This window comes from Pituophis catenifer, unplaced genomic scaffold (genome assembly GCF_029215685.1).
Source record: "Pituophis catenifer annectens isolate HBS135680 unplaced genomic scaffold, rPitCat1.0.hap2 SCAF_3, whole genome shotgun sequence".
NCBI classification, from domain to species: Eukaryota; Metazoa; Chordata; class Lepidosauria; order Squamata; family Colubridae; genus Pituophis; species Pituophis catenifer.
Genome location: NW_027256883.1, coordinates 112,671,319 through 112,695,225, shown reverse-complemented (window position 1 = coordinate 112,695,225; position 23,907 = coordinate 112,671,319). Strand labels below are relative to the sequence as shown.

The 23,907-nt window shown below is 40.4% G+C and overlaps 1 protein-coding gene across 1 annotated transcript in view; it reads left to right on the top strand.

Annotated features, from left to right (window-relative positions):
* Positions 1-18,235, top strand: part of LOC139313794 (ADAMTS-like protein 2) — a 39,666-nt gene extending 21,431 nt beyond the window's left edge. Inside the window, exons 9-18 of the mRNA XM_070939258.1 lie at positions 763-1,162; positions 2,158-2,581; positions 3,540-3,646; positions 7,073-7,199; positions 7,589-7,802; positions 11,967-12,122; positions 12,674-12,844; positions 16,168-16,344; positions 17,366-17,510; positions 18,065-18,235. Coding sequence (XP_070795359.1) covers positions 763-1,162; positions 2,158-2,581; positions 3,540-3,646; positions 7,073-7,199; positions 7,589-7,802; positions 11,967-12,122; positions 12,674-12,844; positions 16,168-16,344; positions 17,366-17,510; positions 18,065-18,183 — 2,040 coding nt within the window. The 3' untranslated portion in view covers positions 18,184-18,235. The remainder of the gene's footprint in view (positions 1-762; positions 1,163-2,157; positions 2,582-3,539; positions 3,647-7,072; positions 7,200-7,588; positions 7,803-11,966; positions 12,123-12,673; positions 12,845-16,167; positions 16,345-17,365; positions 17,511-18,064) is intronic.
* Positions 18,236-23,907: the final 5,672 nt, after the last annotated feature.

Here is a 23,907-nt window from a genome sequence, read left to right as displayed (position 1 = left end):
ATTCAGATTTTAAAGCGTGGGTTCTAATAACTTCATGATCATCTAATCAGAAGTAATTTCAGCTCAACCTATCCAAGGGTAAAACTGTAATAATCGGATGGAGAACAAGGCCTAGAGAAAATGTTTGGAGGGAATCATGCTATTTTTAGATAGAAAATGCAAAGGGATAGCTATAGAAGTATGCTTCTATGTCTGGCCAAAGTTTGAAATTCACTTCATTATTCCCAAACAAACCTTGATGACTCCCAGAGCTTCCTCTCTCAGATACTGTTGAAGCGAATTTAAGATGGTGGTTACCTGGCTTGGAAAGAGGAATTATCGTATTCCTGGATTTGTTCCTGATTTCTTCTTCCATGGGGATTTTTAGGAAAGCAAAATTTGGGAGAACAAACAGATGATAAAAATGGTATCTTCAAAGAGGTACTCTGGGAGTTTACTCTTAGATTTCAAATCTAGAAGATTTGAGGGCTGTGAGATCTGAGCAGATGTGCAAAATGTTTCAAGCTTGAAATACCTTTTGTTATTTAAACCTTATTTTACTAGAAATGTTGTTCCAAACCTTGTGGGAAATGTTGCAGACTCACAACCACATTTTGAATGAAAATTTAGACTTCCAATCACTTTGCACACAGCCACATCTGATTACTGTATACAGTTGCTATGTGAAGAGTCTTTCTCAGAGTTCTTTGAACTATAGTAGAATCTTGCACAATTTCAAAGTGAGAGTAAGCTTGGTTATTTTTTTTTTCTTTTTGTTAAAAGTACTACAATTTCAATGGAAAAATGCCACATGTAACGTATGACTACACTGTGCCTAAAGCATTGTCACCAGCTGTTCAGACAGTTCCGCCATCCATCAAGATGCCTCTCTATCTTCACTTACCAGAGCCTAGCCAAAATTACCAAGATGCAGTTTCATCCATTTCCCAAGATTTCAATGCTTCTTGGGCTTCTGTCACAGAGATGACAGATGACACAGAAGAAGAACCTGGGGGCATGTCCTTCAATAGCCAGAACTTCTTCCTAAATAACTCCACTCCCCAAGGCAAAGAATGGGGCTGGAAACATGAGGCACAGGAGGAAAATCTCAGCTTTCAATTCCAGCAACTTTATGAAACAAATGAAGATGAAGAAGTGACAGCTGACAAAGAAGCAGATCTGGGTTAGTATCCTTTCATAAGTTTACTTACTCAATCATCTACAGTACAAGGTTGATGGGAAGTGGTTGGTGAGACATGTGTTTCAAGTGCTCCACAGAAACAACTCAAAGTGTTGCTCGTACCGTACATGTTCTTAGTTGTGAAACCCTTTATACTTTTCCATATTCAAGGTTCTTATTTGGAGATGGAAAACTGAAGGATAGGATTCTTTTTGCTAGTTCCTGGCAAAAAACAAACATGTTTATGTGGAATACTGACATTTTCAAAAATTTAATACTGAAATTTAGTTCTCATCATGATTTCAGTGCAGCGTATCATGATCTAAATCAATGTTAATAGTGATAGTCAAAATATATTGAATACTGACCTAAATCAACATTTATTTATAGTATCTTTCTCTCTATTTTTCCATACACATACACACACACAAACACAAATATATATGTATATTTGTAAACTGCAATTTATAACAATATTACCCAAATCCTGAAAAATAATACCTCATAATATTAACTTTGGTACCTTGTCAAAGTATAGTATCTTTCCTCTTCATTGAAGCAGTCTATCTTTTTGCAGATTTCCACATGTCTGAATGAAAAGATGCAGCTTCTTTATTGAATAACAAAGAGGTTCTATGGTTGCCTAAGGATCAAAGTCCTTTTGTCAAAGAAAGCAAGACATACAAGTTGTACATTCAGATGGCATATTCCAAATTAAATTTCATGTATGAGACAGATTGTCTCTGGAACTTTTTCATTAGTATGTTAGCTTACTTAAATGAAAGTTTGCAATTTTTCTGTGTAGTCATGAAAGACAGAAAATTATTTTCAAATGCTGAAAGAAGGATGATCATACTTAAACAGATACAGAAACTACTGTAGATTACTCATGGTCAAATGAGAGCATTTCCAAATGTTTAGGGGGACAAAAGCTGTTTTAATTGTAGAAAGTAAAGTGAATTTTGTGGGCCTCTTGGTTCATTTTCATTCTTCTTAAGCCCTCAGACTCAATAATATTATGATCAGCACAGCCACACCACATGGTGCAGCAAGATTTGAACTCCATGAAGCCAATAAGATTGGTCCATCCAGACAGCATCTCTTCAGATCATTGTGTCTCCAGGATCCACAAAATGCTGCTTTTTGTAGGGCATTGCATTACATGACAGCCAAGGTTGGAAGAAAGAATTCAACAGTCGGGTTGTGGGCTCACGCAACTATCAAATGGCCAGGAGGACTGCCCAAGCAACCTGCAAAAAAGAACTTTCCAGACAAAGTGAATGTCGACCCTTTTGCAATAAATAAAGCAACAAATGACACTGTCATGGCAATTTCTTCCAACCCTAGCTCCAGCTCCAGGCTTCCAGTCCATTTTGGGAACGAGCAGTTGTCAGAGCCTCTTCAAGGTCCAGGTGCTGAAAGGTGAGAAAGAAAAATAGATTTGGAAGAAAAGGGTTGAGTGTTCTAAGAAAAAAAAGTGATGTAATGTGAAAAGAAAGTATTCAGGAGGAACCTTGGCAACGGAGGAAGCTTGGCTTCCTTTCAAATTCTTCATTTGAAGGAGAGCAAACTAAATCCAGTCTTCCCTCAGCCCCAGGATTAAGATGCACTGTATACCTGTTTAGCTTTAGAAAAAAAACCCCTCTCAGCTGCTTTCATCATAATTTTCCCAGCATATCTAAGATGACAGTCCCTTTTTAAAAATAAATTATTTTGGAGAAAATGTAGATTTTATCTAAATACAGTATTAAAAAATTAATTACATGTGGTTCTTCAAATGACTCTAGTTTTAAATGGCCTAAAGCAATTATTTTCTATCCTTGGGAAATCTGAGGGAATCTTCATTCTTGAATTCAATTCAGTTAGTATATTGGATTGTTTTATGTACGTGAATATCAGTATTATCAGCTGTTCTACTACTCTGATTGGAAGAGGTACTGTTAGATGCAAAAGATAGCCTTCTCTTTCATTGGATAATTGCATCAGCTATGATGTGCTGATCATTTAGTTTGGATTCAGAGACACAGCGCTAATACATAGGCTTAGTGGAAGCTGATTGGAACATTGCACACTGGGGCAGTAAATCATAGAGACACAATGGGAAGCCTCCACTGGGAAGACTCTATTAGTATTTAAACTGCATATTTTTGATGCAGTCTAGTGTGTCCTTTACTTGAAGAACATTGCTCTTAGATGATTAAATTCTCTACAATCCCTACAATTGTGACAGACTGTAGATAAGCAAAATGTGGAGAAATAATATGTTGCCATCTGGGGATTCCTTTTAGCCTCTGTGGAAACCAGAGAAGAACAGCATATTTCCCTTCCTGTAGTAAATCATCCATCCAGAAACTTATACTGAGGGTTTTTTCCCCTGCAGCAATGACTTTGAACTGAGTCCCCTTGGCCGTGAGGACATCAGCTTGGCTGACATGTATCGCTGGAAGGTATCAGCCTATGCTCCTTGCAGCTCCACATGCACATCAGGTGAAACAACATGTAATTTTGGATACTAGTATGGGTAGTTTTGAGTCTTATAAAGGATTCTGCTTTGTGGTCAGTTTCTAGCATATAGAAGGGCCCACGTGAGAACTTCTTCAGAAATGGACAACAGCGTGTAGTGTAGTGTAGTGTAGTGTATTGAATTCTGTTTGCTGTATATTTGTGTTTGTTCTACGTCTGAATGTATCCTTTACTTCCTTTAATATTACAAAAAACACCTTCCCTTGATGTTACTTTATTATTATATCAGGTGAAACTTGTGAACAGTTGTAGACTCCATGCATATACATAATAGAATTGTGTTATTTGTTTGCTTGTTTGTATCTTGCTTTTATTATTTTTACAAATAAGAAAGTGAACATATCTAGTGCACCTTCCTCCTCCTATTTTCCCCTGTGAGGTAAGTTGGTTTGAGAGAAAGTGACTGGCCCAAGGTCACCCAGCTGGCTTTCCTGGCTAAGGTGGGACTAGAACTCTTGGTCTCCTGCTTTCTAGCCTAGTGCCTTAACCACTTTTGTGTTTCTGTTGAGCTTTTCAGTGTAGTCTCCAACAACTCAGGGGCTGTAATGCAGATAGGTTTAATTAGGACTAATATTGTTCTTATTAATTTTAATGTCTTTTTTCCTGCACAAATTTTTATTAAGTCTGCATGAAGTGATTTCTTACCACAAGGCGCTTCTGGCTGTGAACATGATGTGATTTTCACACATTCCCTCTTGCTCTCTCTTGCTGCTCTCTTTTACTCTCTAAATTTTATTAAAGATTTTTTTTAAACAGTAAAGGACAAACCTAAAACAAAAAGTAGCAGAAGGTATATAAAAGTAGAGATAAGAAAAAGAAAGTACAGAAAGCAAAGGAAAAAAAAGAAAGCGGGGGGGGGAAGAAGAGTACTGAAGTCAGAAAAATAAGTGACCTCTGATCTTCTCTACAACAGAAATTAACAGTCATATTATCAACCTCCCTCCTTAATATTACAAAAATCCCTTCAATCTTTAGTGTAGTCCTTTTTTTATTCATCATTTTCTCTGTTTTCAGCAAAAAGTCCATAAAAGTTTTCCCGTCTTTTTAAAAATGTATATATTGTTTTATCTCTCACCACAAAAGGTCAGGCTTCACCATTTCTGACAACTCCAACTTCTTCACAATCCACTTTTTCAGTATTCCTCCATTATTGTATATACTATATAATGGCCTTGTGCTGTTACCATGTATAAAGTCAATCTTGCATGATTTTTTTCCTCAGTGGCTATCCACAAGTCCCACTAAGAAAGTCCCATGATGTGATAGGAGGGGAGGTACTCTCTCCCTCAGAAAGGGTTCGCAATCTGGGTGTCCTCCTGGATTCACGACTATCTTTAGAAGATAATCTGACGGCCGTGACCAGGGGGGCCTTCGCACAAGTACGCCTGGTGCGCCAGTTGTGCCCTTTCCTAGACCGGGATGCCCTCACCACGGTCTCTCACACCCTTGTTACTTCTCGGTTGGACTACTGTAACGCCCTCTACATGGGGCTGCCCTTGGGATGCACCCGGAGGCTACAGCTAGTCCAGAATGCAGCCGCGCGGGTTGTTAGGGGGCTTCTCATTACTCCCATGTGACACCACTCCTGCGCGAGCTGCACTGGCTGCCGGTGGTCCTCCGGGTCCGTTTCAAGGTGCTGGTGCTCACCTATAAAGCCCTACATGGCTTAGGCCTGGGGTACTTGCAGGATCATCTCCTGCCATCCTCCCATTGTCCCGTGCGCTCCCACAGAGCGGGCCTCCTCAGGGTGCCGTCAGCCAGACAATGTCGGCTGGTGGCCCCCAGGGGGAGAGCGTTCTCTGTGGGAGCGCCGACCCTCTGGAACGGTTTGCCCACTGGGCTTAGGACAGCCCCCGACCTCCTCTCCTTCCACCGCGAACTGAAGACGTGGCTCTTTTATCAAATGGGCTGATCCGTTGGGGGATTTTTACATTGAAATAATTTTAATAAATTTTAATTGGATTTTAATTTTTATGTAATTTTTGAATTGTTGAATGTTTTCTTTGTAAGCCACCCTGAGTCCTTCGGGAGAAGGGCGGCATATATATATATATATAGGTCTTTGGTTATTCGAGTTTTCTCCTGCGTAAAATTGGAGGTGTCTTGGCAACGTTTCGACGAAGTCTCATTCGTCATCTTCAGGCTGGTGTTTTCGGCTTCGTGCACACCAGCCTGAAGATGACGAATGAGACTTCGTCGAAACGTTGCCAAGACACCTCCAATTTTACGCGGGAGAAAACCCGAATAATCAAAGACCTATATATATACATATAAACACCCGCGAAAACCTCAGAAAATATGTGTGTGTGTGTGTGTGTGTGTGTGTGTGATTATTATCTTCATTAAGCATCAAGGCCGTATGATCTGCCTTAATGAAGCATGTTGTGCTGTCCTGAAGCTTCTCATAGTATCCTGCACCCGCACAGAAGTAATTTCCAGCTTCAGTTAGGCAAGGTAAAGAGGCTCCTTTTCACAGCACAGTTTGCCATCATTTTGGTACCAAAGGTGAGCACTGCACCTTCCACCATCAAAGCAGAAATAAGCAGCACATCACCTGACACCGCTGACCAAGGACTTGGCAAGTGATACTCGAGAAGGGTAGCAGCATCTTCTCTTGCAATGCTTGCCAAAGCTTAGCTAATCATGCCATAGATGCTTTCAGGAGCTGCAAAGCTGCAGAGTGTTCATAGAGTTAGATGGATAATACATTCAAATAAATAAATAATAGAAACAAAGTTGCATTGCTTGAAGTTTTGAAGATCTGTACAGTTTAAATCTTGTCCCAACATAAACTACTACTATAGCTTTTGAGCATTGTGTATCCAGTGACTGAATAACTTCAATTATTAAATATTTCTGGATTTCCTTTAGAAAGTTGGGAACATAGTATATACAGTATATTCCTGTCAGCCATCCAAAGTAGACCAGACTGGGAAACAAAAGTCACCAACTTAATACTACTTTTATTATAAGGTTATAGTGACAGAATCTCACAAGTCTGAAAGTGAGATTTCACTCCCCCCCCCATTTTTTTTTCTTTGTGAGAACTGGGGGGGGGGGGTTCTGATATGCTTTCTCAGATTACAGTTCTGGCCCAGCTCTTGTTTCTTTTTATCTCACCATTGTCTTAATAAAGGTTCTTCCTACTGTTCCTCAATGTTATTCTTTCTGTCCATTTCATCTCTTTATGGAAAAAAGGATGTGCTTTTTCATGGTGCAGGGAGAGATTATCTTTCTCCTTTCTGAAGAAATCCCAACTTTCTCTCTCTTCATGAGATCTAAGGTATCGGGATAAACAGTCACTTGCTACTACTTTGGATCATAGTTGTTAGTGAAGCACTTAATCCTGTAGGGGCAGCTAACGATGATTCAACTTTGCTGTGCATGCAGGGATCAGCACCTCCTATGCTATGTGTGTCCGCTATGACGGAGTAGAAGTGGAAGAAACCTACTGTGATGCATTGACTCGTCCTGAACCCACCCATGAATTCTGCGCAGGTCGAGAGTGCCAGCCTAGGTGAGTGGAAAGAGCCAGCTCTTGTGAAGGCATTCTGGAACCTGTGCGCAGTTGGAATACTGAAATTAAACCTTATCACTTAAGCTAGCAGAAGATAATGTGAAATATTTTTTCTGTCCCTTTTGTTTCTTGTGCAAATGCAAATATATGAAAATTGTTATGGAAGTTTTAAAGGTTTTGAATTTTGAGGGAAAGGTTCCTTACAGAGGAGACAGAATTGCTCCTACAAGGAGAAAAATGATAGGCAACTATAATATATCTTTATGGAAGGATCTTTGATTTAGGAGTCTGTATAGATCCTTATCCAGTTTTATTGTCTATTTTTTCCTTTGCATTAAACTATGCCCAAACTGCTTTTTCTTTCTCTTGCCGTTGCTTCCCGTGTGGAGGTGGGAGACCAGCCAGTGGAGTGAGTGTTCAAGAACTTGTGGTGAAGGTTATCAGTACCGAATTGTCCGCTGTTGGAAGATGCTGGCTCCAGGCTTTGATAGTTCAGTCTACGATGACATGTGTGAGTCAGCTGGGCTAACCAGGCCCATGGAACGGAAATCATGCAAGAACAAAGTTTGTGGGCCACAGTGGGAGTTGTCAGAATGGTCTGAGGTATGTTGCTCTTGGGTAGGTTTAACACACACACACACACCAAAGAACCTGCACAAAACTAAGGTAGTGTTTTCCAAATGTTTTGAACTCTACCAATCCTTGCCTTTAGTCATGTTGACAAAAGTTGATGGCAGTTGATGTCCAAAACATATTGAGAACATGAAGGTGCTTATCCCTGATTTTCAACATGGGCTTAAAGAAACAGTCAAGTGTGCATCTCTTCAGAAGTGCAACTGAATGCCTCTTTTAGACACCTGAGTTTAGAAACAAGTTGTAGATAAGGGTGAAAAGATGCAGAAAAGGACAGGGCACCAGCATCCTTCCTTAGCTATGCAGAAGAAGAAATGTTAGCAGGTATACTTTATCATGGAATTTTCATCCAATAGTAAAAGTGCAAGTGCTCTCTTGTATTTGGCCACTGATATTTTTCCCTCTTCCTTAATGGAAATGGAATAATAGATTAATTCTTCCTTAATAGACTAAAATCTATTTTACAGAAGGATACCAATTGTTAGCCTTTAAATTAAAAAGTTGTATAATATTGGCCCGCATGATGGTCTCAATGTTTTGCAGAGATGGTACTAATCCTGGGTCCACCCAAATTGTGGCAAGGCAGGATGAACTACAAGTGTGAGGACCAAGATATTCATTTGCATTTTCCAAATACATTCAGTACCAATCCTTCTCTACTCTTCCTTTAACGAATGCAGTAGCTTCAGAAAGCATTTTCATTTTTGGGAAAAATAATGCTACCAATGACTGTGAAGATATGTTATTGAATTTTGCTTGTAAAAACTTGTTTGATCCAATATGAACTTCAAATATCACAGAGCAAACTAGAGCTAGAAAAACTACTAGCTACTCTCACCCAGCTCTTGTTTCTTGTATTTTACTCTCCATTTTAAATTACCCCAAAAAGTGGCGAAGAACTGGAAAATTTCAGGGACATGAAATATCAACTCTGTGTATAAATTTTGATTTATGTGAAATAATCTGCATCTCTAGCCTAGTTCCTGAATAGGTTGTAGCTGAAGTCCATCTCAAGTGTGGCTCAGTGGAGACACCATATTGGCAAGTTGGAAGTCAGGCACAATCTGACCTGTCCTACTTCACACAAGGAGCACTTGGAAAGGATTTAGTATGTTTATTTCACAACTAACTCCCATGTAGCATTCCCCAAAACCCAAAGTCAAGTCAATTTCCCACAATTTGTGGGAGCTCAGGAGTAGTGACTTCAGTGACCAAATGTCTTCCAACAAGGGCACCAGGAGTTCACCTCAAAGCATGGCTAACAGAGGCAGTCTGGCACCTGAAGCACAGGCAACAATAAGACAGCCAGCTGGCCGTGAAGTAGCAAGGCTTGAGCACAAAGCAGAGAAAGGTGGCTGACAGGAAGCAAACCAAAGAGGATACCAACAGTTTGGCTTCAATGGTTGTGAAGGAAATTCTCCCAAGTCCGAACATGCTCCCACAGAGAGGGACTCCTCAAGGTGCCGTCGGCCAAACAATGTCGACTGGCGACACCCAGGGGGATAGCCTTCTCTGTGGGGGCACCTGCCCTCTGGAACGAGCTCCCCCCGGAGATTCGCAGGATCCCCGACCTACGTACCTTTCGCCGTGCCCTTAAGACTCCTTTGTTTCAACAGGCCGGGCTGGCTTAGAAATTGAATTTTAATTGGGTGTTTGTAGTTTTTAATAGAAGGGCCAAATTTTATATATTTTAAATTGTTTTTAAATTTTATGGTATATGTTTGTTTTAATATGGCTGTACACCGCCCTGCGTCCTTCGGGAGAAGGGCGGTATAAAAATTTAATAAATAATAATAATAATAATAATAATAATAATAATAATAATAATAATAATAATAAGTCCCAGGAACAAGGTCCAGACAATGAAATAGTATTGAATAAAATCCATGAACTACGGCAAAGGAACAAGGCACTGAGATGAAGCAAAGGAACAAGGCAAGAAGCCGGAGACATTGCACTGAAAAATGAACGATTATTTCCAACAACCAAGCAACCCCCTCTGCTCACTTAAGTCAGTCTTTATTTTTATTTATTTATTTTATTTTATTTATTTTATTGAATTTGTATACCGCCCTACTCCCAAAGGACTCAGGGCGGTGAACAGCCATAGAATAAAACATATAAATACAAAATTTAAAATAGAATAAAACGAATTAAATAATTTGGCTGAACACATTTAAAACTCCAATAATTTAAAACCAAATTTAAAATTTCAATTTAAAAAGGGGAAAGACTTAGGTCAGGCCAGCTTGATGAAATAAGAAAGTCTTGAGCGCGCGACGGAAGGTACGCAGATCCGGGATCCTCCGTATCTCTGGAGGGAGCTCGTTCCAGATAGTAGGTGCCCTCACAGAGAAGGCTCTCCCCCTGGGGGCTGCCAGTCGACATTGTTTGACCGACGGCACCCGGAGGAGCCCCTCTCTATGGGAGCATACTGGTCGGTGGGAGGCTATTGGTGGTAGCAGGCGGTCCCGTAAATAACCAGGTCCTAAGCCATGGAGCGCTCTAAAGGTGATAACCAAAACCTTGAAGCACACTCGGAAGACCACCGGGAGCCAGTGCAGCTCGCACAGGAGAGGTGTTACCACCCGCACGGCCGCACTCTACGCCAGTTGGAGCCTCCGAGTGCTCCTCAAGCGGAGCCCCATGTAGAGAGTGTTACAATAATCCAGATGGGAGGTAACAAGGGCATGAGTGACCATGCGTAAGGAGTCCCGATCTAGAAAGGGACGCAACTGGCGGATCAGGCGAACCTGATGAAAAATCCTCCCGGTCACGGCCGTCAAGTGCTCTTCTAAAGACAGCTGTGAATCCAGGAGGACACCCAAGTTGCGAGCCCTTTCCGTGGGGGCCAATGATTCACCCCCAATAGTCAGCGATGGCACCAGCTAACTATATCGGTACGTCGGAAACCACAGCCATTTGGTCTTGGATGGGCTGAGTCTGAGCCTGTTTCTCCCCATCCAGATCCGTACGGCCTCCAGGCACCGAGACATCACTTCAAGGGCATCGTTGGGGTGGTCTGGGGTGGAGATGTACAGCTGGGTGTTGTCAGCGTATTGGTGGTACTCCACTCCGAAACCATGGATGATCTCACCCAGCGGTTTTACATAAATGTTGAATAAAAGGAACGAGTCTTAATGGGTGCTACTTATTAGGAGGGCAAGGCTGCTTCCTAGCAAGTAACCTCACCGACCTCCTCTATGCCTCTTGGCCTTCTGCTCTCCTTGTCCATGGATTGGGTAGGGTGGCATCATCAGAGTTGACCTGCTGCCGCTGTGCCTCACCTGTCTCTCCCTCTTCTGTTTACACGGGCTGTTCATGCGATTAATCACTCATTCCAGTTCCCAACATTCCTGGGATTGCATCCCTTTCTACCACAGAGCTTTCCATAGTCTCCAGATGCCCCATGTCACTGCCCCTTTCTGATGGTCCCAGTTCCAGCTTGTCTTCCTCATTGGAGTATCCTCTGGTGGGGCCATAACAAAGTCTTTGGTTTGAATTGAGGTGATAACTACAAATTGGATGGTGTTATTTTTCTTAGTTTAGCCGGGGGCTTGAGGATCAAGAGAGTTAATACTATAGTAGTAAAACACTGAAGATTAATTTCAAGGACTTGATTTCAGATCTCACACCAGGTCTTTTATTAATGTACCTTCCTGCATCTATCAGATACATTTTATTTTACCTGTGATACAAAGCTTTTTGTCTAAAACTGAAGACAATTGACCATGCGAGAGAGGGAGGGAGGGAGGGAGAGAGAGAGAACAAGAGATAGGGGCAAACGTTCAAGAGAAAATTTGGACAAAAGTTATAACATTGAACTAGCATGGTTCAAGAGGACTGCACTACTCCAGGAAACAGGCCTACCCCAAATTCCATTTTGACAGTAAAGTCCACAGTAATTGAATTATGGGTGCTGAAAATCTGCTGCCTGAGGCACCTTCTTCATTCTGCCTTTGTCAGGAAGGCATGTATAAACTGACCCATTAATTGTTACCATTCATTAGTCATAATATGTGAGTATAGCAAGGCAAAAGAAAATGTGATGGGTAAATGTGATTTTATGATTATATCTTCATTGCTGGCACATGTCATGATCTTCTATCTCTTCTGGTTCCCACTTCTTCACAGTGTTCTGCTCGGTGTGGCAGTCAAGGGACAATGAGAAGAGAAGTGCGCTGTTCAGTCGAACCCAAACTGTGCAATCAATCTACAAAGCCCATCAATGAGAAGGAGTGTTTAGGTCCTCCCTGTGACAGGCACTGGGCTGCTTCTGACTGGGGACCGGTGAGTCAAGACTGATTTGTGTGTGTGTTTTTTTTATTAGAGTCTTCATGGAGGGGTTGGGAATGGGAAATATTCTAATTAATTTTAGAGAGGCATAAAGATGGCCTTTAAGAGAATATTGAGAAAATTCTCAAGTATGGGAAGGAAGATACTATTGAGAAAGGACTCCAGAAGACTCCTTCCTGTCTCACTGGATAAAAGAGAGAAGGAAGGAGAAACATAATCAATCTTGCAAGAGTCTGTTACTGCAGCCTATCTCAATTCATTCTAGTCGTCCTGTGGAATCAGTTTCCTGATCTGATTGATACTAATTCTAGTCTAGAATAGAAAGTGCCTGTATGTTTTCTGAAATTATTGTAGAAATCATGAGGTTAGAGGCATCCTTTCAAAAGTAAGCAAAGACCTCTGTGAAGACCACTTCTGCATGTCTAATATATTTGCCCAGAATTTCAGTACCAAAAGTCTTAGAAGTTATGTCTTATATTGGTCCATCTAGATCAAAGGCTACTACTAAACCCAGTTACCTTAAAAAGTCTCATTATTTCTTCAAGTGCTCAGGTTTGTGTGGTGAGGGACGGATGAATCGCTTGGTCACCTGCCGCAATGTGGAAGGGAAGTTGATCTCGGAGTCCCAGTGCAATCCCAATACTAAGCCCCTGGCAATCTACCCCTGTGGAGATAAGAACTGCCCTGCCCATTGGGTCGAGCAAGAATGGGACCATGTGAGTTTGCATCTGATCACACCTCTCTGTTCTTCAGGAAGACACTTGAAGTTATTGCTGCCAGTCCAAAATCAAATTTAAAAATTGGTTCCTGTTAAGAAGAGTGTCTACTGGCTAATTTAGAAGCTCTTCGGAGCTTTGTTTTCATCTGTACTTCCATCGTGCAGTTTCAAAGCAGGGTTTCAAATAGTGGGTTCTCCTTTTTGCCATTCTCTCAGCTGGGAAGTTGATGGGGGCAGATTTTGGATTGTGTCAGCTCCCTGACCACAGATGGCCTGGGAAATAGTGTAGCAAACTCCTAAACAATGATTGGGAGATATAAGGAACTTCTATAAAACTCATACGCTTATCTGGTCCCTTTGAGCTATTCCTAGATTGACATTCAGCGTTAAGCCACCTATCTGTTTCTAAGCCATCAGCACTGACATATAAAAGGAACAGCCAGTAACACATGCAAAGAGTTTGTATAAAGATCATGATTCTTCTCCCTTTCACCATTCCCTGGCTTAAATCAGTTCTGCCTCCCTTTGTTCTTTTTCTTATTAGCCTACCCATCAGATGGTAGCTTAAACAAACCTCCTTTGCATTGGAACTACTCTTTATTCTGCATTTCTTTTACCTAGTTTAGCTTTTCCTTTCCAGAGTAAAGCAAACATCTAAACATGAAAAATAAGCAAGACAATTAAAAATGTAACCTTTAGCTTTTTGAATGGCAGGAAGAGGTAATATTCTTTTAAGGAATAGTACTTTATTTTTTTTCTTTTGCAATATCAGGTATCTGCATTAAACATAATTTCAAGATACATATATACAAAAAATATATAGAAAATACAAACAAACCCTACTACTGTGTAAATAAAATGTCAGGTACCATACACGTGAAAATTTGTAATAAACAAGCAGTACACCAGATTATAATTCATTGCTATTCAGGTAAATTATAAAATTTAAACAAATTTGATAAAATTGTAGTTCCTGCTTCTGAAATCTCATTACTTTAATTTTGATTCTGTCATTATTTTTTCTAATGTGACAGTTAGAGAGGCTTTACTAATTCATAATTCAGTTTATATATTATCTACAGTTTTACAGTTTTCCTGAAAGAATCCTCTGTACCAGAGTTCTCAAACCTTTCTGGCTTTGCGGACTGGCGGGGAGGAGGGGGACAGAGAGAGGATGGTTCCCTGCGAGCGGCAGGCAGGAGCACACGCACAGTCCTATTTCCACAATTGGGAGAGGGGACACGCACACTTGCCGCTTGTGCAAAGGGAGTGCACGCACAGGCACCCTTCTGCTACTCACACAAATAGGAATGCACTCGCTCGCTTGCCACCTCTGTAGCCTGGTTTCGAACTGCTCAAGGCCTGGTAATGGGGTGTGGCCCGGGAGTTGTGGATCTCTGCTCTATACAGTCTAAGGGGAGGGTGGGGGGGTGTCTTACTGATATTCCTTCTTCCCCTCATCAGCCTATAAATTCCCAACTTTAATTACCATAATTCCTTAACTAGAGTTTTACCTATGTCAGTATTTGATATAGTTGTTTTCCCTTATTTATTTAACTCTCTCATTTTTCCCCTTACTCTAAAACTGAACATTTTAAAAAAGGAAAACAATATATATAATTTCTATTGCTCTATAACTTAGTCTTCCACTTGTAGTTCAACCTGCTTTCCACACTTCTAAGGACAAACCATAGATGACTTTCTTCCTCTCTTCTTGGAAAGCTTTGTCAATAAGTTCTGCATCTCAGTTGAAATAACTTTCTGTCCTTGTAATATAAAAACAATTCATTTGAGAGGTGAGTCCCATTTGTAGTTAGCCTGCATAAATTTTTCTCTAAATAGTTTTAATTCCTTTCCTTGCTGTAGTGCACTTACACTGATATCTTGGGGAAAAAGTATTCTCCAGTCCACGTATTTTTCCTCATAATTTTATCTTTTATATTTGGGTTCACAAAGCAAAAAAAAAAAAAAAAATGCCTCTAGGTTTTCTTCTGTGTGTTCCTAGGAGAGTAAACCGGATGAGAACATTCAATGTCTTTATCCATTAAGTTCATATTGGAGCTCCGGTAATTAATTTTAGAGATAAGTAGTCAAATTTGTTTGTTCTGCTTTTCTCCGCCATTCCTTTAATCCTTAAATTATTTCTCCTGCCACGATCCTGTAAATCTGCCAACTCAATCTTTATTTCAGAAATATTCTTTGGAGCCTTTTTCTATCTCAAGAGTATTATTTGTAGCCATATCATAAACATTGCTGGCTTTCAGAGCAATATCTGCTATTTGCATTTTCTTAAATTATTTATTCATTTGCTCTGATATAACTGCTTTTAGATACTCCTACAGCATGTAAGTTCTATTCTGGCTTCAGTTCTTTTTTAAAATTGTTTTATTAACTGTCCAGTGATGTCCATTTCAGACGTCCGTCCTTGATCATACATTGCTTTCCCCCATTGCTGCTTCTTCATGACGGAGAACCATCTCAACCATCTTCAGGACTTCCAGAGAAGGTTTAAACCCCTTTCCGTTGAGCAGATTATCTTTCCTGAACATCTTGCCTTACTTATCTCACTATCTGATAAAATAAGGGAATGTGGCTATATTTGAGAAACTAGCTGGATCAGAGGAAGAGAGGAACATTCAGTACACCATCCTGATCAGTGGTTAGCCACGCCCAAATGTATAGTAAATATAACTCTGGTCTAACAGTATTGGAATTTGGACTATACAGGTAGTCCTCGATTTACAACAATTCATTTAGTGATCATTCAAAGTTACAACAGCACTGAAAAAAGTGACTTACGACCATTTTTCACACTTACGACCATTGCAGCATCCCCGTGATTTACATTCAAATGCTTGATAACGGACTCGTGTTTATGACGGTTTCAGTGTGTCCCATCTTTTGCGACCTTCTGACAAGCAAAGTCAATGGGGAAGCCAATTTCACTTAACAACCGTGTTACTAATTTAACACCTGCATTGATTCACTTAACAAATGTGGCAAGAAAAGTGTGAAATGGGGCAAAACTCACTTAACGAATTTCTCACTTAGCAACTTCAATTTAATTTGGTTTCAGATTTTGTGCTCAATTGTGGTCCTAAGTCAAGGACTATCTATATTAGGGTTATTATTATTGTCTATTTAAAACATTAACTTTATCTTAGCAAAATTCTTCCATTGTTAAGCCCAAACATACTGTATTTTGTATTAATTATTGGCTGCCTTCCAAATGAAAAGAATGAGCCCACTATGGGTTTGTCATGCAGAGGCTGTTGCTTTTTAATGCAGTTGGAAAATTGTGTTTCGCTTTCTCCATTGCAGTGCAATGCCACATGTGGCCGAGGTGTCAAGATGCGGACAGTGCTGTGTGTGGGATTAGAAAATGGCCTGTACAAGGAGTATCCTGGGAAGCGCTGCGAGGCTTCTCCAAAGCCAGAAATACAAGCCCCATGTTTCCAGAGACCTTGTTCCACATGGTTTTCAACCTCTTGGTCTCAGGTAGATGGAGAAGCTACAGCAATCTGGAGAGGGGAGAGAGCTGCTGGAGTTTGGAAAAGGATTGGAGGAAAATGGCAGGGAAGATTCCCCCTGAACAACTCTTTAATAGGAGAAAATAAGGGGAAGGGTGTTTGTCTCTGTTTCATCCATTGAGATTCCAGCATTGCTTTCCAAATCCCTGTTTATTTTGATTTTATAGATACCACCTTTCTGAAAACCATTATGGCAGTGCGCAACATTCAAACAGATGATCATAGAACATTTTTTTAAAAACCACCACAAAATACAATAAACATTTATAGAACGCCAAGATTCAAAAATGTGACTTTATGCTTTTGTAAAAACACCTGGTGCTTGACTGCAACTGTAAAAGGGGACACACCCTCTCATTTGGTTGTGAGGCACAAGGCAGCCCTTTCATTTGCGCCTGGCAAATTGTACTGTGCTCTGATTAAATGAGCTGAAAGGTATCTGTATCCAGAGCTGGATGCAATCATCTAAAGAGATGACCAGGACAGAGGTAACCCTTGCTGGATCAGGAAAGATAAACATAATTGGACAAAGCTATAACTTGCCACTGCTGCTACTTGGAGATGCAGCAATGTGCAAACATTCTTGACCTTGCTATGCCTATAGATGTGGTCCCAGTAGTAAATTAATTTAATTCCTTTGGCTTCGTTTCATTTCATTGCACTTGCAATCTTTTTTCTTTATTGATTTTAATGTAAAGTCTTTGATTGTTGGGAGCCACCCAAAGCCACTGAGAGTTGGGTGGCATACATATTTAATAAATTATTATTATTAAAAATTTAAAGCATGAAATCACACTGGCAAATGAAGCATTGCTATCACTTTCTAATTTAACTTTGGTATCCATGGTTGCCCAAAGTGATACCATTCTTGAGGATAATTATGAAGCTGCCCCATGGGATTTCTTTTCATGTCCTTCTTCTTTTGGTTGAGTTGTACATCCATACTTTGTACCAAAGGAGAAAACTTTTTTTCCTCCCATCCCTTGCAGTGCAGCAAGACCTGTGGCACTGGCCTGCGTTTCCGTGAAGTGAAGTGCTACCAAGGAGAAACCTTAGGCCAAGGCTGTGAGTCAACATCCAAACCTGAAGCCAGGCAAGCTTGCCAACTACAGCCATGTCCCACTGATGCTCCAGGTAAAAAGCAACATGTCAGGGGCTCTAGCTTAAGGAAGTAGAGAGTATTGCAGCTCTTGAGCCAACAGAGCCCTCGGGGAGGGTGCTGTGAAGAAGCGGACAGGGGCATAAACCCAAGCAATCAGTGCTATGATCACTTGTGATGCTAAGGCATGATGTGCCTATCTGGTTAGTTTGAAACTTAGCACGATGGGGAACCCAGTATGTGAGTAATAGAAATGGTGGCCAAGCAGAAGACATTGGAGCTGCCAATTTCTGAATCCAGAAGGACTGGCTGGCACAAAGAAAGAGATAGCAAAGACCACCATGCCAAGAGGCTTAAAGAAGAGGCTAGCTCTCACAGGAGGAAGATAAAAGGAAGAAGTGGAGAAAGAGAAAAGATGAAAGTATCTGCACACTTGGAATTGCAGACCTAAGGAAAGTTGCATGCACCCTATCATCTGAAGCCAGCAGTGTTTTTGAAATACAAATATTCTGGTGAGGTAGCCTAATCGCAAGAGGATTCAGGTAACCCACCCTCTATTTAACCTTTGTGCTTTGTTTCCCCTCTACAGACGAAGACTGTGATGACAAAGCAACAGCTAACTGTGTGTTGGTGCTGAAAGTAAAGCTCTGTTCACACTGGTATTACAGAAAGGCTTGCTGCAGATCTTGTAAGGGCAAAACACCGTGATTTGGCCCCTCCTTTTTCCATAAGAAGCATCAAGAGAGAAACTTGATGGAGGCCTGCCTTCTTGACCAGAAAGTGCCTGATCCTTATGGACAGTCCAGAACATCGGTCCACTTATTAGAATGTTGCTGTAAAAATGACTCCAATTACAGGCCTTTTCATTAGGAGGCCTGCTCCTATATATTGTGCAGGTGCTATTCACAGGCATTTTGTCATTCTAAGTAATATTAAAATCTCTGCTTCTCACTTTCTTGAATTCCTGGGACTGGATGCGTCCCTGATTGAGTCGGAATTTCAGTGGCATCATCTGAGACTGTTTGAAAACTACATACAGCTTGCGATGTGCAAATCACTAGTGTTGCATCATCAGCCCCCTAATGATGCTGCTCTTTCATCCTTATATATCTAGGTGAATTCCACTCTTAACGGGTATGTCATATTTTAGAGAGTGGTTCTCATCCTTGGCAATTTTAAGACATGTAGAATCCCACAGCCAGCATGGGAGTTGAAGTCTACACATATTAAAAGTTGCTGAGGTTGAGAAATACTGTATTTCCTTTTATGCATTGCTTCTTTAGGTTGAGCTTTACATCCACACTTTGTACCAAAAGCTCCATACATAATTTTAGAACATTCTCTTACATTTAGACATAACATGAAATCCAGCAGTGGTCAATCTAATCTGGTCCAACCTAGTTTCTGATTGTGCAACTAAATGGCTGTAGGGGAGCCCCGTGTCAAATATAAAGACAATAAAAGGTAAAATGCTCTTTTGTTTCCTGCTGACTTCATAGGCACAACTTTGCCGTTTTCTTGCCAAGTGGGTTCACCATTGTCTTTTTCTGAGAATTTTTCCAATTTCTCAATCTATCCTACAGCCTTAGTACTCCTCGATAGTCTTCCAACCAAGGATTGACAGTAGCTTTTCTAGATTGGCCAGTTGGATAGATTGCCCCTGCACAATCCATTTCCAGAGATAGTCTTCTTTATATAAGGATTTTTTTAAAAATCCAAGTGGATTTTAAATGGTAAAGAGACTAACATTAGAATGTGAGAGGAGGGGAAATTTCCAATGGCCTTCTAAAATCAGAATAAGATTAGGATGATAATCTGGGCCTTCTAAAAACATGTACAGTGGCAGACACAACTTCATTTATCTTGCTACCAAAGAAAACTTTCTAGCCAGGTGGTAGTTGGAAAAGGGTGGCAAACAGCCTTTGCCTTCATGAGGACAGGTGGATCCTTGCCTCCTTTAAAGTTGGTAGCATCACTGCATCATACAAAGTCATTTTTGCCACTTTTTGGTTAACTCAGAGGTCAGGCAGTTACAGTTGTCAATGATCTGAGCTAAAAAGTTGAAAAACACCTTATGCAATTAGATCAGATGATACATAGGCTTCCTGGAATTCTCTTGTGTCAAAAGCAGTCAAACACAATGGCCTTCTTTCATACTTTACATGTGACAGTTCTTTTTTGGGAAACCAAATCTGGTTGAAAGCTAAAGGACTTTGAGGAGAGTGTAGGGACCTTCATTTGACCTATCGAGAACAGGCTGAGTAGCATACCCATCACTTGTTCATAGTTTTCCCCACTATGGAGGAAGGTTGGGTTTTTTTTTACATTTCACTCATTCTAAAAGTGCAGTGGGTACATTTCATGAAAACCTGTGCTGACTTTTTATAATGCATGTCTTGGGGTTGTTGTTTTTTTGGACAGTGAAAAAAACTACCACAAGAGTAGTTATTGTATTATAGTGAAGGCTCCATGGTGCCTCTCTTTTCTGTTCTGGCTTGCCTGGGCATTAGCACTAGATCTCTGGAAACTGGAGTAATAATAATGGGGAAACCTGCTTTGGGTTTTCCTGTATGAGTTTTGGGGTAAAACTGATCTTAAGAGATTGGAAGGAATGAGTGCCATTAAGGAGGGCCTGAAGAAAAGATGAGAAAGGGAAGTGCAAGAAAGAAACTCAAAATAGTTTCCTTGAACTTGTATAAGATAGGACAAAGAGAAACTTGGACATATTTTCTGTCACTCAACCTTGACTCCAATAAAGAGCTTTTGTTGAATTCCTGCTTTTTTCTTGATCTGACCTACCTTGAAGGCTTGACATTGGGTTCCTCATGGCATCCCAGTATTTGCAGCAATTTTCCTGACCTTGCCATGATGATGCCATTGCCAGAGTCAATGACTGAGTAACCTTAAAAAATGGATGGATGGATGGACAGAGAAAGTATCAGGTTTGTAGGAAGAGACAGCCAGGAAGTTCTATTCAGTTCTTTTCCAGATTAAATAAAAAACATAAACTTTCCTCTGTGTACTAAATAAATATGCCATGGAAAAGGACTATGTTAAATCTTTTTTTTCTCAATTGGATAGGATAAGAGAAGTTAAAACACTATAAGAATTTAAGGCAACTACCGTAGTGTATCATAAATTAAACATCAGAAAAATAGAGGATTATGGTTAAAAGAACAATGGCAAAAAAGTAAAAAATAAATAATAGTGTTTTATTTTTCTCTCCATTGACTAAATGTTAATTTGCCATTTTCTTTTCGTCTAGTGCCACAAAGACATTGCTGAGAAAACCAGAGCTTCCTTGCCATTCACCTTTTAAAAAATAAAAGCATTTAGAGCAGAACCACCCGTTGTGAGGTGACAAACTGGATTGTATGGGAAAAGGCAATGCTTTAGCCCCTGTGGTCCCAGACCATTTGTAGCTGGGGAGTGGGAGAATTTAAGGATTTTGAGCTATGTCTAGAATCAGTTGGTTGCCAGTGTGCAAGTTGTTAAAAAGATGCTCCTCCTGCTGCAGTCTAAAGGAAGATGATCCAGAATTTTTCCAGCTTGCTTTCCATTCAGGGTCATCTTTGGAAGGGCTGTCAGTCCCTTTCCATCATTTTCAAGTGATTTAGGCTGAATCTAAGATGCAGAAGAGGAGGTTACATACTTCAAACTGAAGGTGAGAAGTAAGTTTTCCCACTTTACCAAAAAAACCTATCCTCATTAAAAGAATAAACAGCAGCATAGATATGATGAAACACAAGTCTGTTTCCTTGCTATCTTAATCCCTTTCCCAATAAATATAGAATTAGCGGGTTTCTATATATATATTCAGCTAACCTGCAAAAAGAAGGAACTACTGTAGTCAAAATAATCTGGATTCCTATGTGTTAGTGAGCTTTTGATAATTTGAATATGGTGGTATGGACTAAACCAGCCCTATAAAGCAGAGGTGAAATGCAAATTTTTTTGTTACCGGTTCTGTGGGTGTGGCTTGGTGGGGGTCATGTGATTTACTTTTTACCCAAACCAGAGCGAACCATAGCATTTCACCCCTGCTATAAAGATTAGCTACAGCCAACCTTCAGCATGAAAAGTTCAGCGAGGAATAACCCCTAGTGCAAACTTAAAATTATGGGTATTTGTACCTGGTGATGGTATTTAGCTCTGTTTTAGAATATGTCTAAATCATTTTGAAATCTCAGAAAACCACAGGTGTAAAATAAGATTGCAACTACTATGTAGAAAGGTATAATTTGGGCGAAAACATCCATATAGGAAACTGAGTGCATTCCTAGATGGCTTATAAGCAACAACATCTAAAGCCATGTGTTGACTATAATTCTATCATACAGTCAAGTGTCATTAGCAAAATTAAGTTAGTTTGGGCAATTAGCCACTTGCTAGAAAGGAATACAAGTGAGCCAGTGTGATGTAGTGGTTAGGCATCAAACAAACAGGAGACTGAGTTCTAATCCCATTTTAGGTATAAAGCCAACTGGGTACCTTTGAGCCAGACCCTCTCTCTAAACCCTAGAAAGCAGGGAAGGGCAAACTTCTGAAAAATTTTGCCAAGAAAAATGTAGGATGAAGCCAAAAACTGACTCAAAGGCACAAAAAAGAAAAGAAAAAAGACAGGAGTTTTCATTGCATTGGATTGTAATGCTACCTCCTAAATTAAGGATATCCAGCGTTATCTCAATCCCGGAGAAATAAACAGCCCATCTCACCAAAAGAACAAAGAAGGTGTTCAAAGAAGGGATCAACTGAAAGGTGTGGAAACATCACACACAAATGACAATCTGTTATTTAGGAACATCAACCAAACCGTTCCAAAGAAATGCAAAGCAAGGCAGAAACCTCTTGGGCTGAGTTAACAAAACAAGATATTTCCCCCCCCCCAGCTTGAAGAACAATGAAATTTACACAAAATGTAAATCATGGGCTGCCAACTTAAGCAGAGTAGAAGCATGCAGGCTATGTGATCTGGAATTAGGGATGTGCTTCAGAGCTATGGCAACTATTTTGCATGTAAAACTTTTTAAAACTCTAGTTGTGTGTATTCTTGTAGCCCTAAATTCCAGGTCTTCCTCTGATAATAATCTGGAGCCTTCTGAAGGCTGTTTTACTGCACCTTAGTGACTTCTAAGAATTTTTCTATGCCCAATGAAGTTTTTCTCTTTTCTTTCAGATTTGTCACTGGAAATCTGCTCCTTCCTAATGTATAGACAAAATGTAAGAAAATAAGCATATAACAGTAATACTTTTTATCCCTATGGAGTGTTTGTTCTCGTTCTCTGAGCTTGGTTGTTTGAAATGTCTGCAAGAAAACAACCAACCTCAAAGAGCACCAAGGACTTCACAGTTCAACCCTGAGCTACATATATTCTCTTCTATTAATAACATTCATGCCTCCAGCTTTCAAATGCCCGGTATAATCTCCTTAACTTTGGGTTTTTTCTTTTTTAAAAAAGAATAGTTTGAAAAACCAATCTTTGTAACCTGTATTGCTTTCACTACCGATCATACAGGTAGCTTTCACAGCAACTGATGAAGCTGGCTGTTAGATTTTTCATAATTTTTTTTAAATGGAAAGTCTTCTGAGCTTACTTTGGTGGCTCTATATACCTTATAAGGCACTTTGTTACTATAATTAAATGACCTGAACCACACACGCACTGCTTTCTCATGGGTTGGAAGGCTGTGATAGCTTCAGGACTCTTTTTAACATCACCACTCAGCCAGTCAATTCATCTCAGGAAAATGGGGAAAGGGAGCATTATGTATGCTGTCTTGAGTATCTGAAGAAGGCATGAAAGAAGAGAGAGAAAGAGGAAGGGAGGGAGAGAGAAGGAGGGAGGAGGGAGGGAAGGAGGAAAGCTTCATACAAGAAATAGTTATCTGCACACATTTGACTTAACTTCATCCTGTTCATTGACCCCAAATATTTTATTCCCTGAATACTGAGAGTTTCCAGGCATGTACAGGACCAAGAAGCTGGAAGTATAGCTTTCTGTGTGCTCAGCATAAGAGTTATTCATGAACACGAGAAGGGTGGTGCTGGCAATATACAATTGTATTGTTGCTTGTCCTATCTCAAAGAACTGCATGCACACATTTGTCACATCTCTTCCAGTTTAGAGATATATGCAGTGGTGGGATTCTACCGGTTCGGACCAATTCGGCTGAACTAGTAGGTCCCACTTCCTGCCGAGAGCGAACCAGTTCTCTGTTGCTGTGAAAGTGGGACCACCCACCCACCTCCGGGTTATACTGACCTTTATTTCTGCTTCTGAAGCACAGCTGATCAAGGGCAGCAGATTGAATTGGCCCTCCTCAGCTGTTTTCCTTTCTCCTTTCCTTGTTTGCAACAGGGAAGTTCAATTTTATGGAAACTGCACGCACGTCTGGCGCTCACTCACTCAGCTAACCAGTTGTTCAACCGGT